General features: G+C 35.5%; 1 protein-coding gene across 1 annotated transcript in view; it reads right to left on the minus strand.

Annotated features, from left to right (window-relative positions):
- Window positions 1-222: 222 nt before the first annotated feature.
- Window positions 223-14,679, minus strand: part of LOC148940300 (dynamin-like GTPase OPA1, mitochondrial) — an 84,229-nt gene continuing 69,772 nt past the window's right edge. Inside the window, exon 5 of the mRNA XM_089106125.1 lies at window positions 223-396. Coding sequence (XP_088962251.1) covers window positions 323-396 — 74 coding nt within the window. The 3' untranslated portion in view covers window positions 223-322. The remainder of the gene's footprint in view (window positions 397-14,679) is intronic.

A 14,679-nucleotide genomic window follows, 5' to 3' on the forward strand; every position in this document is an offset into this window, starting at 1 on the left:
AGGGTAAATCAAGAGGCACGTAAAAAAACGGAATGGGGGCCCAAAACCCCGGAAAATTCTGGGTTTTGAAGGAGTGGCAAATAAGCACCACCACCCTATCTACGCCACCGTTAATGAGACCCAACTCTGCTGTACCAGTATAGTAATAGCAACAGTAAAATTTATAACCTATAGCTTAATGCCCAAGCGTCTAAATCAAATTTCCTAAAGCTACAGAGAAAGTTCTAATAAACAGTTTGTTTAATTTGTTTGTTTTACATAAATTAATCAGAAAAAAAATAATTGATTTAACAAAAAAAAAGAAGAACAAAAACTCTAAGAATCACAGATGACACTTTTCTTCATTTAGGCTATGAATAAATTCTTCAAGTTTTTCTTGGATATGGCGGACTCTCTCTGAAATATAAATAAATAGTTACCCAAAAGGAACATAAATAGAAAAATATAACGTGGAATAAATTAAATAAGAAAAATCTTAACCCAATGAAAAACAAAAAACAAAGCAATGTTTGTGCGGAGACCTTTGATCAGGAGTCTAAATGGAAATCACACCATCAGATTTAGCGTATCAGAAAACGCTACAGTAGAGGTTTCAAGCTCCAACTGCAAAAACGAGGAATTTTGAATTTTTGCCAGAAGAAAGATCACGGGTGCGTGTTTATTTTTTTGTTCCTACCAGGGGGTGATCGCATCGAACCAACGATTCTAGAAGATTGAGAAAGGGCTCATTTGAACGGAAAATGATTTAATTTTGTTCAGCATAGTTGAAAGGCCCAATAATTGAGCCTTTGAGGACGACATGACCACCTATAGTCTTCGGGGGAAGGGCTGCTAGTTATGAAGTTTTTCTATTGTTTACATACAGGATTTGTTATTGAGAAGCATAAAGACATTTTTCGTGAGGGGGAATTTTCTGGGGATGACTTTTCTACGAGAATTTTTCAATTGTGAGGGAAATTTCTGGGGGCGTACTTTCCAGGGGAAATCTTACACGCTTTTGTTTTTGCCAGAATTCACATACGAAATTCGTTTTGTTTGTCTTACTTTCTCGTTGGTGACTCAATTTAACGGTGGAGCTTTTCTGGGGAGTTGTTCGAGGGAGATTTTCAGCAAAGTTGGAATCCTCTGGAGGATTTTCAGGGGAGGAGAAATTCTCTCTGTGGGAATTATCACCAAATAAATACTCATTGGGGGAATTATCACCAGAGAAATTCTCCATGGGGGGATTTTCCGCCAAAGAAACTTTCAATTGAGGGGAGGGAGGATTTCTGGGGAAAATTCCTCACATAGGGAGTAGTACGACGTGACCTTAAAAAGGATAATAAATTAAATATAAAAAGGTCTTTTTTCAAATGAAAGTATGCCAAGGATAATTTTTCAGGCGGAATGATCCGCAATAAATTTTCTGGTGGTAATTGTACGGGAAAAATTGTCCTGGGGGATTTTCCATAGAGGGAAGGCGAATTTCCTGGCATTATTTGATAAATGATCAGAAAATAGATAAAAAGAACTAGTTTTTTCTGCTGAAAGTAAGGAACAACATTAAAACTTGAAACGAACATAAATTATTCCGTATATGAGGGGGAATGCCCCCCCCCTCCTAAATTGTACTGTCACTCGTTGTTAGCTACAAATTTACGGAGGCAAAAGAATACGAAGCATCGAGAGAGGCAAAATAACAGTAACAGGGATTTATATCATTTAGGGTCATATATGGAACCATCAAGGGGAGAGTTGAAATGTACTTTCAGAGATGTACTTTCAGAAAATGTACTTAAATATTTAGGTGTTTGATAACCAAGTTCAAAACTGTCGATATTATTAAATAATATCCGTCCAACGCTTCGGCAATGCTCAACAGAACTGAATGCTGGGAGTTTATATCTTAGTTTTTGTAAGTAGGCGTGTAAGTAGTAAGTAGGCGTAGTTTTTGTTAGTTTTTGTTTTGTGTATTTTTTGTAATTGCTTACTTTTTTATTTTTATATACTTTTATTTTAATTGACATAATTTTTCTATTGCCTCTAGAAAAATGTACGTCTCTAAGCTTCATTAAAATAAAAAAAATCTTCAACTGAAAGTAAGGAGCAACATTAAAACTTAAAACAAACAGAAATTATTACGTATATGAGGGAGGTTACCCCCCCCCCTCAAAACCTCACTCTTCACGCTACAGTTTTTCGGCACTTAGAAACCGGTACCGGTTTTTCGGTGCTTGGTATTGTTCTAATTAAATGACCCTTGTGATTAAGGAGTCTTTTTAAAGAATTGGGACAAAATTTAAGCTTTAGTGAGCGAGGAAAAAAGACCGAGGTGTTGTCAAACCCCCTCATGTAAATAATAATTTCTGTTCGTTTTAAGTTTTAATGTTGCTCTTTACTTTCAGTTGAAAAAACTTGTTTTTATTTAATTTTTGATTGTTTTTTAAATAACACTAGGGTATCTGGCTCCAACTCTGCGAAAAAATCCCCCTTCCCGTAGAAACATCCCCTGGACAATTCAATCTGGTAAAAATTACCCCGGACAATTATCCTTAACATCTCCAGGCGTAAAATTGAATCGGTAAAGAGAAAGCAAGACATTTAAAGAAATTTCGTATAGGATTTCTGGCAAATTCACCCAGTGTAAAATTTCCCCTGAAAAATTCACCCCTCTGGAAGCTTTCCCCTAAATAGAAAATTCTTCCCGTGCAAAATAATCCCAGCAGAAAATTCGTCCTCCCCTCTCCACCCAAAAATGCATGCACACTTCCCAATAAAAAATACTATAAAAACAATGGGCAAATTTTATGACTTAAAAATATTTCCCCTGGAGCTTATTTAAGGGGGTCATTAAGGGGGAGCTTAAGGGGGTCATTTAATCTCCGAAGAAATAGTTATCGGGCCTTTAAAATATGCTGAACAAAAATGCTATCTCAAACTTTTGATCGGACGAATTTGGGAAAAAAGGAGTGGGAGAGGCCTAGTTGCCCTCCAATTTTTGGTCAATTAAAAAGGGTAGTAGAACTTTGTATTTCCGTTAGAATGTGTCCTCTCTCGACGTTCTATGCACACTGGGGTGACACGATCACCCCTTGGAAAAAAAATTTATATAAAATAAACACGCATCTGTGATATTTCTTCTGACAAAAAATTACAGAATTCAACATTTTTGCAGGTAAGAGCTTGAAAACTCTACAGTAGGATTCTTTGATATGCTGAATCTGATGATGTGATTTTCATCAAAACTCTATGACTTCAAGAAGGTCTTTCCTCCTTTTTTTTCGAAAATCGGAGGGATTTTCTCAGGCTCGTAGCTTTTGATGGGTAAGACTAAACTCAAGAAAAACGACTGACTTCATATTTGGAATCAGCATAATAAGCCATTTCCTTTGAAACATCTATTGGTATCAAAATTCCGTTTTTAGAATTTCGGTTACTTTCGAGCCGGGACGCTCCTTACTTACAGTTCGTTACCACGAACTGTTTGATTAACCATCAAAATCCCAACAGAGATCATTAGTCCAGGACTTTTAGCTAAAAAAAGTGTCGAACCCGGACAAAATTGCAATATAAACAAAAATGGTACCAAAATGATTAGGAAAAAATTCTGTACAACATACTAAAAGTCCCCATAAATTTGAGTGGGACGAGTACCTGAAAAACAGGGGAAAAGGGGGAAATGCGAGGGAAAATGGGAAAAATGCCGAACATGCCCAGAAAATAGTTTAAAGTGAGTTTCCTGAGGTTTTCACATACGCTGATTACGGAATTGACATCTAAAATTCCGTATAGAAAAAGATTACTACGAAAAACGGGGGAGCAGGGGAAAGAGGGGAGAAAAGAGAAGAATACAGGGTACGGGTAGAAAGCGGTTTGAAAGATATTTTCTGGGGTATTCCTATCTGGTGATTACGAAATTGAGAACTAAAATGACACAAAAAAATGATTAACATAAAACGGGGAAATGGGGGGGGAGAGGGAGGGGAAAAAGGCAAATATACAGGGTAGGGGTAGAAAGCAGGTGGAAATGTTTACAAATGTCAATACAGGAGATCTATAGAGGTTCGGCTACCCCAGAGGTTCGGAAAAGGCAAAAAAAAACTCGAGACAGAAATACGGAAAGATACTGAAATTACTTTATTCCGTATTCCTCGCCGTTATCAACAAGCGCGTGGGTTCGTCAACATAATCCTGTTCTAATTCGACATTCAGTAAGAGAAGCAAGGTAGACTAATCACCGCGGAGTTCCAGTGCCGACGACAAAACCTATACTGACGGAATGACACCTAGCGGATCCAATAGTCCCCAGTCTGCGTGGATACTTACACATGTGGCATGATAGCAGGATAAATCATGGTACGACAAGATTTTTTTGTTAAGTCAAGCATAATTTTGCGTATCGGCAACTCTTCTTTCAGTACTAAGCCAAGTTTAATTCATTATTTTCCCTGGGTGCCTGAATTGCAGTCAATGCAGAGGATGCTAAAGCTGTAGGTGAGCTGATCCTCCAGCGCATGGATGGCCAATCCGTCGAAAGTTTTTCATTCAGGAAGAAAGACAAAGTCGTTACACTGGCATCCGATGGGAACATAAGGATAGATGGCGAGATTTTGCATATCGACCCTGCACTGCTTTTTCAACGTCTTTCGACTGCTGCCCATACATCTGAAAATAACATGGCAGAAACTCTATGTCACGAACTGTGCAGTTATCCGCCCGCTTTGTTTGAGAATTCTGGCATAATGCGTCAGCCAGACAAACCTGCACTAGCGAAAGCAATATGGAAAGAAGCGAAAACGGACTCGATTCACCGCCTGCCAGTGCCAGATCGTGTCACTGTAGTTGACGGAGGTTGGCTGCTTCAGCAAGTACCTTGGAAGATTGGTGATACCTATGATTCAATCTGTGACAGCTATGTTAGTTTCGTTACTCGACGCTGTACCTCCCCTACTGTTGTCTTCGATGGATACAGCGCTGGTCCAACCACGAAAGATGCTACTCACAACCGACGGTATAAGGGAAGCCAGCATCAAGTGCTCGATTTCAGTTTAGGGATGAAGCTCCAGAAAAAGAAGGAAGAGTTTTTGAGCAACTCTCAGAACAAACAGCGAATTATAAGCTACATCGGGGAAAAACTCAGAGCCAAAGGATTTGAAGTCGTCCATGCGAAGGACGATGCTGACTATCTAATCGTAAAGACTGCCGCAACGAAAGCAGAAAACTCTGAAACAATAGTTCTTGGCAACAACACTGACCTTCTGATTCTACTCTTGTATCACCTCCCGCCTAATGCAAAAACACTTTACTTCAAATCATCAACGAACACAAAAGAAGCAATAATCCGGTTTTGGTGCATCAACGAAGTTAAAAAAAAAAAAAATAGAGGGATTATCCAGGCTACTTTAGGAAGGGCACGCACTCTTGGGATTTGAAACGACCTCACAAGTTTTTTGACTTGAAAAGCAAGCCGTGCTACCTTTTTTGAAGAAGAGCGAAGTATTCAGAAAAAAATACGAAGTGTTTCTGGATGAATCATCGTCTAAAGATGAAATTGTGAAAGCGGGTGAATATCTTCTCCTCAGCTTGTATAAATCACGACCAAACGAAGATCTCACTAAGCTGCGACATCGAATTTTTCTTGGAAAAAGTTTCTTCGTCAAATACTATGGCGTTTGTTAAGCCTGAAAGGCTTCCGCCAACCGAAGCTGCAGCTTCATTCCACTCCCAGCGAGTGCGCCTCCAGGCATCTCGTTGGAAAGGGGAACCAGCTGACCTCGACCCGGCTGACTGGGTTGGGTCCTCAGAGACCATACTCACCTGTGATGACCGATTTGTTGCCCGCACCTCAGACTCTTTTGAGTGTCGTGAGATGCAACTGTAAGACAGGCTGTGAGAACTCGCGATGCAGCTGCAAGAAAAATGGATTAGCGTGTACGTTCGCGTGCGGAAAATGTCAGGGTATCAACTGTTTGAACAGGGACAACGACATTATCGAAGACGAGGAGCTCGAATATTGACATCAATGCTGTGTTTTTCAAGTCAACTATACTGCCTTAAATAGTGCAGATTTTACCTATAGTTACTGAAGTTCTTTTTTTAGTTTTTCATTCAACGATATTGCCTTCGAAAGCACAAATTTTACCTATAATAGCTGAAGTTTTATACTGTGATCACTGCCAAGTGGTTGTTTTCTTTATGTTTAGTAATTCAAATGGTTTTAAGAAATGTCTGTGATTCAAGAAAGTAAAATTTTGATACTTAAGCGAGTTAGTTTGTCCATAGCCCTACTTATTAGCCATTAGCAGGTGGCTCAGGAGTCAGGCTTCCCTTCCCCTTTTCCGTTATTTCCTCCAGTTTTGTTCGGTTTTCATGGTTCTCGTTTTCTTTCCTTCATTTTAGGTGTCAGTTTCGTGATCAGCAGATAGGAAAACCCCAGAAAACAAATTTCAAACTGATTTCTACCCCTGACTTCAATTGTCCCTTTTCTTCCCCTCTTTCCCCCTTTTCCCCCGTTATGGTTGGGCTCATGTTTTTTATTTCATTTTAGACGTCAGTTTCAGGATCAGAAGACAGAAAGACCCCAGAAAACATATTTCAAAGTGGTTTCTACCCCTACCCTGTATCTTTAAATTTTTTCCACTCTTCCCCCTGTTCCCTCCGTTTTCCGTAGTACTTTTATTCTATACTGAATTTTAAATGTCAGTTTCGTGATCAGCGTATGGAAAAGCCCCAGAAAACTCACTTTGAACTATTTTCTGGGCATGTTCGGCATTTTCCCATTCCCCTTTCCTGGAGTACTGAAATATTGATCGTTTTTTCTGCGTTACCAGAAGTATTGGATTCACACAACTTTACAGTTTCATGAAATATAATTAAACAAATAGAAAAGGTTTTTCAACTAAAGTAAGGAGCAAGTTTAAAACTTAATAGAAATATAAATTACTCTGTATGTAAGGAGGACTGCCCCTTCTCATCACCTTGCTCATTAAACAAAAGTTTTTTAGTGCTTTGAAAAACCTTTTTTTCCATTACAAATTTAAAAAAAAAATTAAGACAAAAGCCAAACTTCAGAAAAGAGTATTGAGCTAAGGAGAAGAAACCCCTCTTCAGATAAAGAATAATCTGTTCAAATAGGTTTCAAATCTGTTCCTTGCTTTCAGTTGATTAAATAAAACAAAACAAGTTTTTTCAACTGAAACTAAGGAGCGACATTAAAACTTAAAACGAACAGAAATTATTCCGTGTATGGGACTGTCCCCTCCTCAACTCCACGCGCGTTATTCTAAATTTTATTATTTTTTTGTAAAATAAAGTTGTGAGACAGAGTAAAACTTTAGCGTAAAGAGCGAGGCGTTGAGGAGGGGACCGCCCCTTTTATATACTTAATAATTTCTGTTCGTTTTAAGTTTTAATGTCAATTCTTACTTTCAGTAAAAAACTTGTTTTTTGAATTTAATTTTTGAACGTTTTTGAATTAAGGCAGCTTTGATTTTGGCTTACCGTACATAAATAATTAAACGAAATTTGCATATTAATTTTACTTTTTTAGCTACATGGCTTTCACGAAATTTTGTTCTCATGTAACTTACGCTAACGAAGTTCTATATTCGTATGTTTTTATTACGTATATTTGGGAGTTCGCCCCCATAGTCAATATCTCACTCTTTACGCTAAAGTTCGAATTTTGTTCCAATCACAAACCCCTGAATCACAAAGGCGGGTTGGGTTAATTAGAATAGATAGCTCTTTTTAAAGTACTAAAAAAAAACTTTGGCAATATTTAACCAGGTGTTTTTTGGGGTTTAGGGGGGGGGAGGTTAGGTTACATATTTAATATATGCTATGCTTTACCCACAACCCCCCTAATGTGCAAATATATAGCCCAAATTTGTTTTATAAACCATTATAACCGGGTATCTGTCTCTCCCGTTTGACGAGATATATATAGCCTATATATATATATATATATATATATATATATATATATATATATATATATATATATATATATATATATATATATATATATATATATATATATATATATATATATATATATATATATATATATATATATATATATATATATATATATAAACGGAAAAATCAAGAACATAAATAATGAAACTTCCTTGATTTCTCTAGCCTAAAATACTCGTGAACACCCCTTTAGGGTAAAGCAAAAGAGGTATTTTACTTAATCATATCCTGTGATTTTACTTCAAAACTCATTATTTTCTTTTCTTCTCTGGAGTCATTACAAAAATTGGTGATTTGTAAAACGTGGATGTGATACATGAAGACAAATGTGTCTTTTTCTCAAGACTTTGACGGGTTTTTTCTCAACAAAGAAGAAAAACTACACCCCTGCAGAGATTGCTGCCACAAGACAACATCTAGGATATTCAAAATTATAATAAAATTACGAGTCTCCTTCTTTCATACTGGCATAATCAACGAGTAACATGAAAAATAGAAAAAGTCTAGGAAATTGGTAAAAAAGAGACGAAAACCGGTCAAGACAATTTTGTTTCGTTTAAATAAATGAAAGAATAAGTTATTTCTCCTTTAAAATATTTAACTGACTACTTATGTTTGACTTGTTTACTACCAGTACCAGTGTAATTCTAGACATAAAAACGGTGTCCGCCAAAGCCCCGTTGACCCCCCCCCCTGTGAAAATGTGAACCCCCAATACCCTAACTCACATAAGCTTAAGAATTTTGAGTGTAATTGGTATAGAATTGATTTTTTAAGCAAAGATACAAAGGGGACGGTATTTTTCAAACTCTGGTCAATTCTTCCCCTCCAACTGGAATATCTGCCAATTGCAATGACTAGAAGATTTTATTGTAATTTTGGCTTGATTATAAAAAATGCTACGGGTTTTCTAAACAAAAAAACAAAAACACCACAAAACAAAAATATCTATTGCCTTAAAACGACCTATATAAAAATAAAGAGTGCCGAAAACAGGTCAAATTTCAATTGTCTTGTTCTGTGAACCTGCAAAATTCAAGGCGGCGAATTACTAAAACAATCGTGGAAATACAATATAACTAACTCAGGTTAGGGCTAGGAATAGTAATGATGTGATTGGTATTCACAAACCCTTGACCGACTGTCAATTTGATTTTGACATTTTTTTCCGGTTTGAAAGTATCTAATTTAAGAATGATTTCAGAAAAATAGTTTAAGGATGCTGGGAAGGGCAAACAAATTTTCCGAAAGTCGTCACCTATCTAGTATACAAGGCCCCATTCAGGAAATGTTTGTCCGACTAGTATACAAGGCCCCCCCCTGAAATGTTTGTCCGACTCGTAAAGACGTAACAAAAATGAACATAAACAAATTGTTGATGCGTTTTTTAAAAGTTTTTCGTATCCCCCCCGAAAAAATCATTTTGTAAACCCCCTCCTCCCAAAAAATTCTAGATACGGCCCTGCTAGTATATATATAACTATTATATATATACTAGTATAATTATTATACTCGGGGAGGGGGGGGATACAAAAAACTTTAAAAAGACGCATCAACAATTTGTTTATGTTTGTTACGTTTTTACGATTCGAACAAAAATTTCGGGGGGGAGGGGGGCTTTTATACAATTCTGACAAAATTTTTACTATTAGCACATACAAGTTGTTAAATATTATTTTTATTTAAAAATAAAAAAATAAGATTTAAAAAAATCAAAAGTAAGGGGAGGAAAATAATTATTTTAAAAAATTGAAGACTGCCATTAGCAGCTTTAAGTCCAAAAATTGTTGTTTTAACAACTTTTTTTATTTGTTATTTACGGTCTTTTAGTATTTTTCTATTTTTGCACTGATAACGGCTGAGGTAAGGTATCGGCCGAAATATTGCATTTTTACTTATCTTGTCGTTATTATTAGTATTATTATCATTTTTTGTCATTCAGTTATGTTTCTAAGCCTATTGTAAAAAGTTGCTTTATTCAAATTATTGGTGTGTTTTACAGATTTCATTTATTTATTTTAAATACTCTTATATAAATAAATACGTATATTTTTACTAGCTCAGTAGTGTGTACAAGATGTGAAGTATATTTTTTAGCTTTCCTCCTTCCCTTGTTTTGTTTTTTTCTTTTCGTTGCTTTCATGGCAGGTTATTTTTATAATTTCCTAAATCTAATTAAGTTCAATTTAACTAAATTTAAACATAGCTCATAAAAATTTTTAGCTCCCCCCTTACCCTTCAAAATCTGTCACCAGTTTGAACTTTTTGTAGAAAGATGTTCTTTGTGTCCATAATAGTTATATGATTATAGGATTGGGAATCTAAATTTAACTAGATCTAACTAAATATTATAATCCAGTTAAGTTTATCAATAAAAACTCTTGTGTTTTTTTCTTTATTCTTTTATTCTTTATATGAGCTATCAATAAAAATGTAAAAGTCTTTTTTTCCACGCGTTACAGATAAGCGAGCCTTGCGGATAATTTCTTTTTGCTTGATGGGCAGGTATTTTAAATTCAATAGTTTTTTCCCTCTATAACAAAAATGAAGATACACTAAAATAAATTTCGGTCTATGGGTCACAAAAATAAACCATTTGTTTGCTAATTATAGCTTTTAAGCCGACCTCAGACCCACCCCAGAAATCCAAAATTTTCTCGAATTCTTGGGTCTTTTTTTATTCAAACTATCAAATTTCCCCCCCCCCTTCTTGAAAAAATTCCTTATTAAAAGTCAAATTTGCTCATTTTTGGAAATTGTTATTATGAGCAGTAAATTTTAAATAATTGTTTTAAAAAATAAGCTTTTATTTTTCAAAAAAATACAAAAATAACCGAAATTTGCGTTTATGATTATATCTAAGATAATAAAAAAAAAGAAGGAAATGTTTGCTACTTATAGTTCTTTCATCAAACGCATGTCAAAGACTTCATAATTAGTGCCGTCATCAGAATTTTTTTTGAAAATTAATTTCTTCATTTCTACAAATTTATTTATAATAATTACCGGTTACCACCGGTAATTATTTTTAATTCAATATTTCTTTTCCCTCAAACACAATACAAAAATATGTTTGAAATCCAAATTTTGACTAAACAATTCATTAAAAAAAAACTAATTAAAATCCAATTATGTCTTTTTCTTCCAAGGCATGTCAAAGACTCCATAATTACTACGGTCATTAGAAGTCCTTTTGAAAATCAGAGCTCCTCATTTTTACAAATTTATATTACCAACGGTAATTCTTTTTAATTCAATATTTTTTCTCTCTAAAATAATAAAAGAGAGATGTTCGAAATCCAATTTTTGACTAATTATAAATGGTTCATAAAAAACAAATGGTGGTCAATTATAGTTCTTTTATAAAACATATGTCGAAAAAGTCTTCATAATTACTGCCGCTATCATAAAATCCTTTGAAAACCAAAAATTGCTCATCTTTACAAATTTTTACTACGAATGGTACGGAACAATAAAAAACGAGTTAACGACTAAATCAAAGAAACCATTTACAAAACGAAAACCAACTTCTGGATTTTAGTGAACGTCGATTCAGACCAAAGATTTATTATCTGAAAATATACCAGATCAAAGAGTGTATTCAATATTTTTTTTCGAGGGGAGGGAGGTCTTACAAAAAAAAACTTTCAAAAAACATCAAAATGTGTTTATATTCATTTTTCTTATGTCTTTTCGCATCAGACAAAATTTCGGGGGGAAGGAGGGGGTTCAAACACGTAACCCTCCCCCTGAATACGGCCTTGACCGCATCATACAGAAATGCACCGTATACGTTAGGTAAACAGCTAACAAGAATGGTGACAATCAATGACAAGATATATGCAGACTTAAATAGCTGGTTTACCGTCTTCAAATACCCTAGGAAACCTTCGCTGGTGGCATCGAAGACTAAGGCACCAATTGGGGAGAAGGGCACCTTAGGAGTCATTTCCCCGATATTTGAAAAATATTTGGTTATTTTGTTGAACAATCGAAAACAATCCCCCCTTTTTTTGGATTTTTTTTGCTTCACCATTAAAAAATTGAAAACCCCTTATTCCACCCCCAACATTTCTGTGAATTAGCATCCCTGATGGGAGATAAAGGGCAAGGAGTTCGCGAAAGCCCCTGCTGTCTGTAGTCTATCACAAATTAATTCGCGCCGAGAATAAAATGGAACAGATATACACAACGCGATAGTGCCGTAATAATAAAGGGGGGTTGTCACCCTAATGGGGGGGATGCAAAGTTTTTACTCATGCCTTCTGGGAATACGTTTTTCAGCAAACCTCTCAAGGAGTGCATACCTCAATAAGTCCTCCTCCGCCAGAAAGCTACGCGGGAGTCTTCATTCTAAAACCTATTGCCATCCAGCTCAGTCATCCCTCTTTATAAATTATGCATTCAACCTATTGCCAAATGTAGATGAGCATTTTTTGCAGGGGCTGCCAAAACGTAGTTGGCACAATTCCAGATGATCCAAAAATAGGCTTAAAAGGGCGTTATGAAGCACTCATCGGGTAGAATTACCTCTTAATGTAGATTGTATGTTATGCCTATCTCAACTGGTGCCATCGGTTGCCACGGCGAACCAGAAAATCAAGAAGAAACGCGGCACGCTAAGACTGCTTACATTAGTCGGCGGGAGACCCCGAGTGCTTTGAAGATTCCACTCGGAACGACCTCCCGAATGACTGTTTGTGAAACCCCCTTGGTGATTTCTTTAAAAGGACCTCTAAAAAACTCAATTCTAGAGAATCCTAGGTAAAACAACGTTGAATGGAATTATAATGGTTTATGTTAATCTTCGTGTATTTGGTATATGGTAGGCTATATGGGCAATCGATTCGAAACTAGTCTATTCTTTTTATAAACTATATTTTTTGGTAACACAATCTCATCAAACCTATCATGAAGTATACACTTTGATAGAGTCTGAATTTCCTCTACGAGAAAGCAGTGTGTGATTCTTCGTCCATAGAATTCTCCTTAGTATTAGTGGTATATTAGTAAGTTTTGGCTTTTTTTGACGCCGCTGCTTGAAGAAGGCGCGTATGCACGATTTTTTTTTGGGGGCGGGGGCCATGAAAAAATTATGGAGCAGAAATTAAAAAAAAAATTTATTTGTCAATCCAAACAAAAAATGCCCAGAATTCAAGAACATTTAGGATTTCAAGAGAAAAACAAACCCCAAGTCCCCCTCTTCATATGTTCCTATTATGAGAGATGTCATAATAAAACAACAAACTTGTATTTTTTCAAAGTTGGAAGTACAGTGTTCCCTGCTGAATCCTGTATCTTAGCAAATTATTTTGGATACAGCCATTACTACAACTGACAGCTCATTGTAGGACCAAGCTGCCTGAGCCAAAGGGGGCTGAACATACCCCTTGTCTACTCCCCTCTGTTTAAAGCTTCACTCTTTACACCCTCTCATGACGGTCCAATTTTCTTCAAGTTCCTTCTTATGACATCTTATCCCCCCTCCCCATTCGAGGACAACCTACTTTTTGCTTTCCCCAAACGGATGATAAAAAAGCACAATCTTTGCCGATCTGTCATCCTTCATAAAAACCAGCCTAGCCATCTTAGCCTTTCAGTCATAATAAAACCCGGAAAGGGGGATTGATCCTTATATTTTTTTTTATATTTTCTTATGCATACATATATATATATATATATATATATATATATATATATATATATATATATATATATATATATATATATATATATATATATATATATATATATATATATATATTATTATATATATAAATATCTTGTTATTATATATTATATATTTTTTATATTATTTTATATGTTTATTATCTATATATTATATTATTTACTTATTATTTGATATACAGTTAATCAAACGAGCATTTAAGTTTATCCTTAGACAATTCCTCTGTAAATTATTAACAAATAATCCTAACACGGGTTGACCTCTTCAATACACTTAGGTCAGTCCAGGTGTTACGTCACACAAGTGTACCCTCCTGGAATAGCTTCTCGGACGTCGTTTTCATAATTTAAATCCCGTGCTAAAGGGTTCCTATCATGGTTGCAGCCGTAGCTGCAACCTAGTAAAGAGCAAAAAACAGCCCGCAGTAACCAAAAGTTAAAAAACGCGCTTAGAAAAAAAGCCTAGTGATTAAAAAATTGCCACCTGACACTGATTCGGGAATGATAACAATTATTTCAATTCGTGTTATAAATAAAAGTTTATCACGAAAAGAAATTTATGGTCATTTCGAAAAAACCTGAAATCCCTCTAAAATGGCGTCAGATCAAAATGAAAAGTATGCCATTGGAATCAGAATATTCAAAAATCTTATTCAGGGAAATTAAAGTCCCCAACCTTGAAAAACAAGAAAAATCACTTTTTTGTATGGGTAGATCTGTCTCCTGTTTTTTTTTTTTTTTATTTTTTTTATTCCAGGGCTAGCAGTTTACCAGAACATACTAGAGAGATGGTTAATTGCTAATTAAAAAGCCGTTTTTTACATATATTTCCTTTTCAAAAATTTCACGATCTGCAAGTGCCATATGGCACAAAAAAGGCACATTCTGCGCCATTTCTCAAGGGGTTGGGCTACCGGGCTACAAAAACATCATAGACAGATGTTTAATTGCTCACATAAAAGCTATTTCTCACATCGTTTTACGTTTTATATCGTTATACGTCTTATTTATAAATTCCACCACATGCAACTG

This window comes from Artemia sp. Qi Xiang Cuo, chromosome 20 (assembly GCF_049724085.1).
Source record: "Artemia sp. Qi Xiang Cuo chromosome 20, ASM4972408v1, whole genome shotgun sequence".
NCBI classification, from domain to species: Eukaryota; Metazoa; Arthropoda; class Branchiopoda; order Anostraca; family Artemiidae; genus Artemia; species Artemia sp. Qi Xiang Cuo.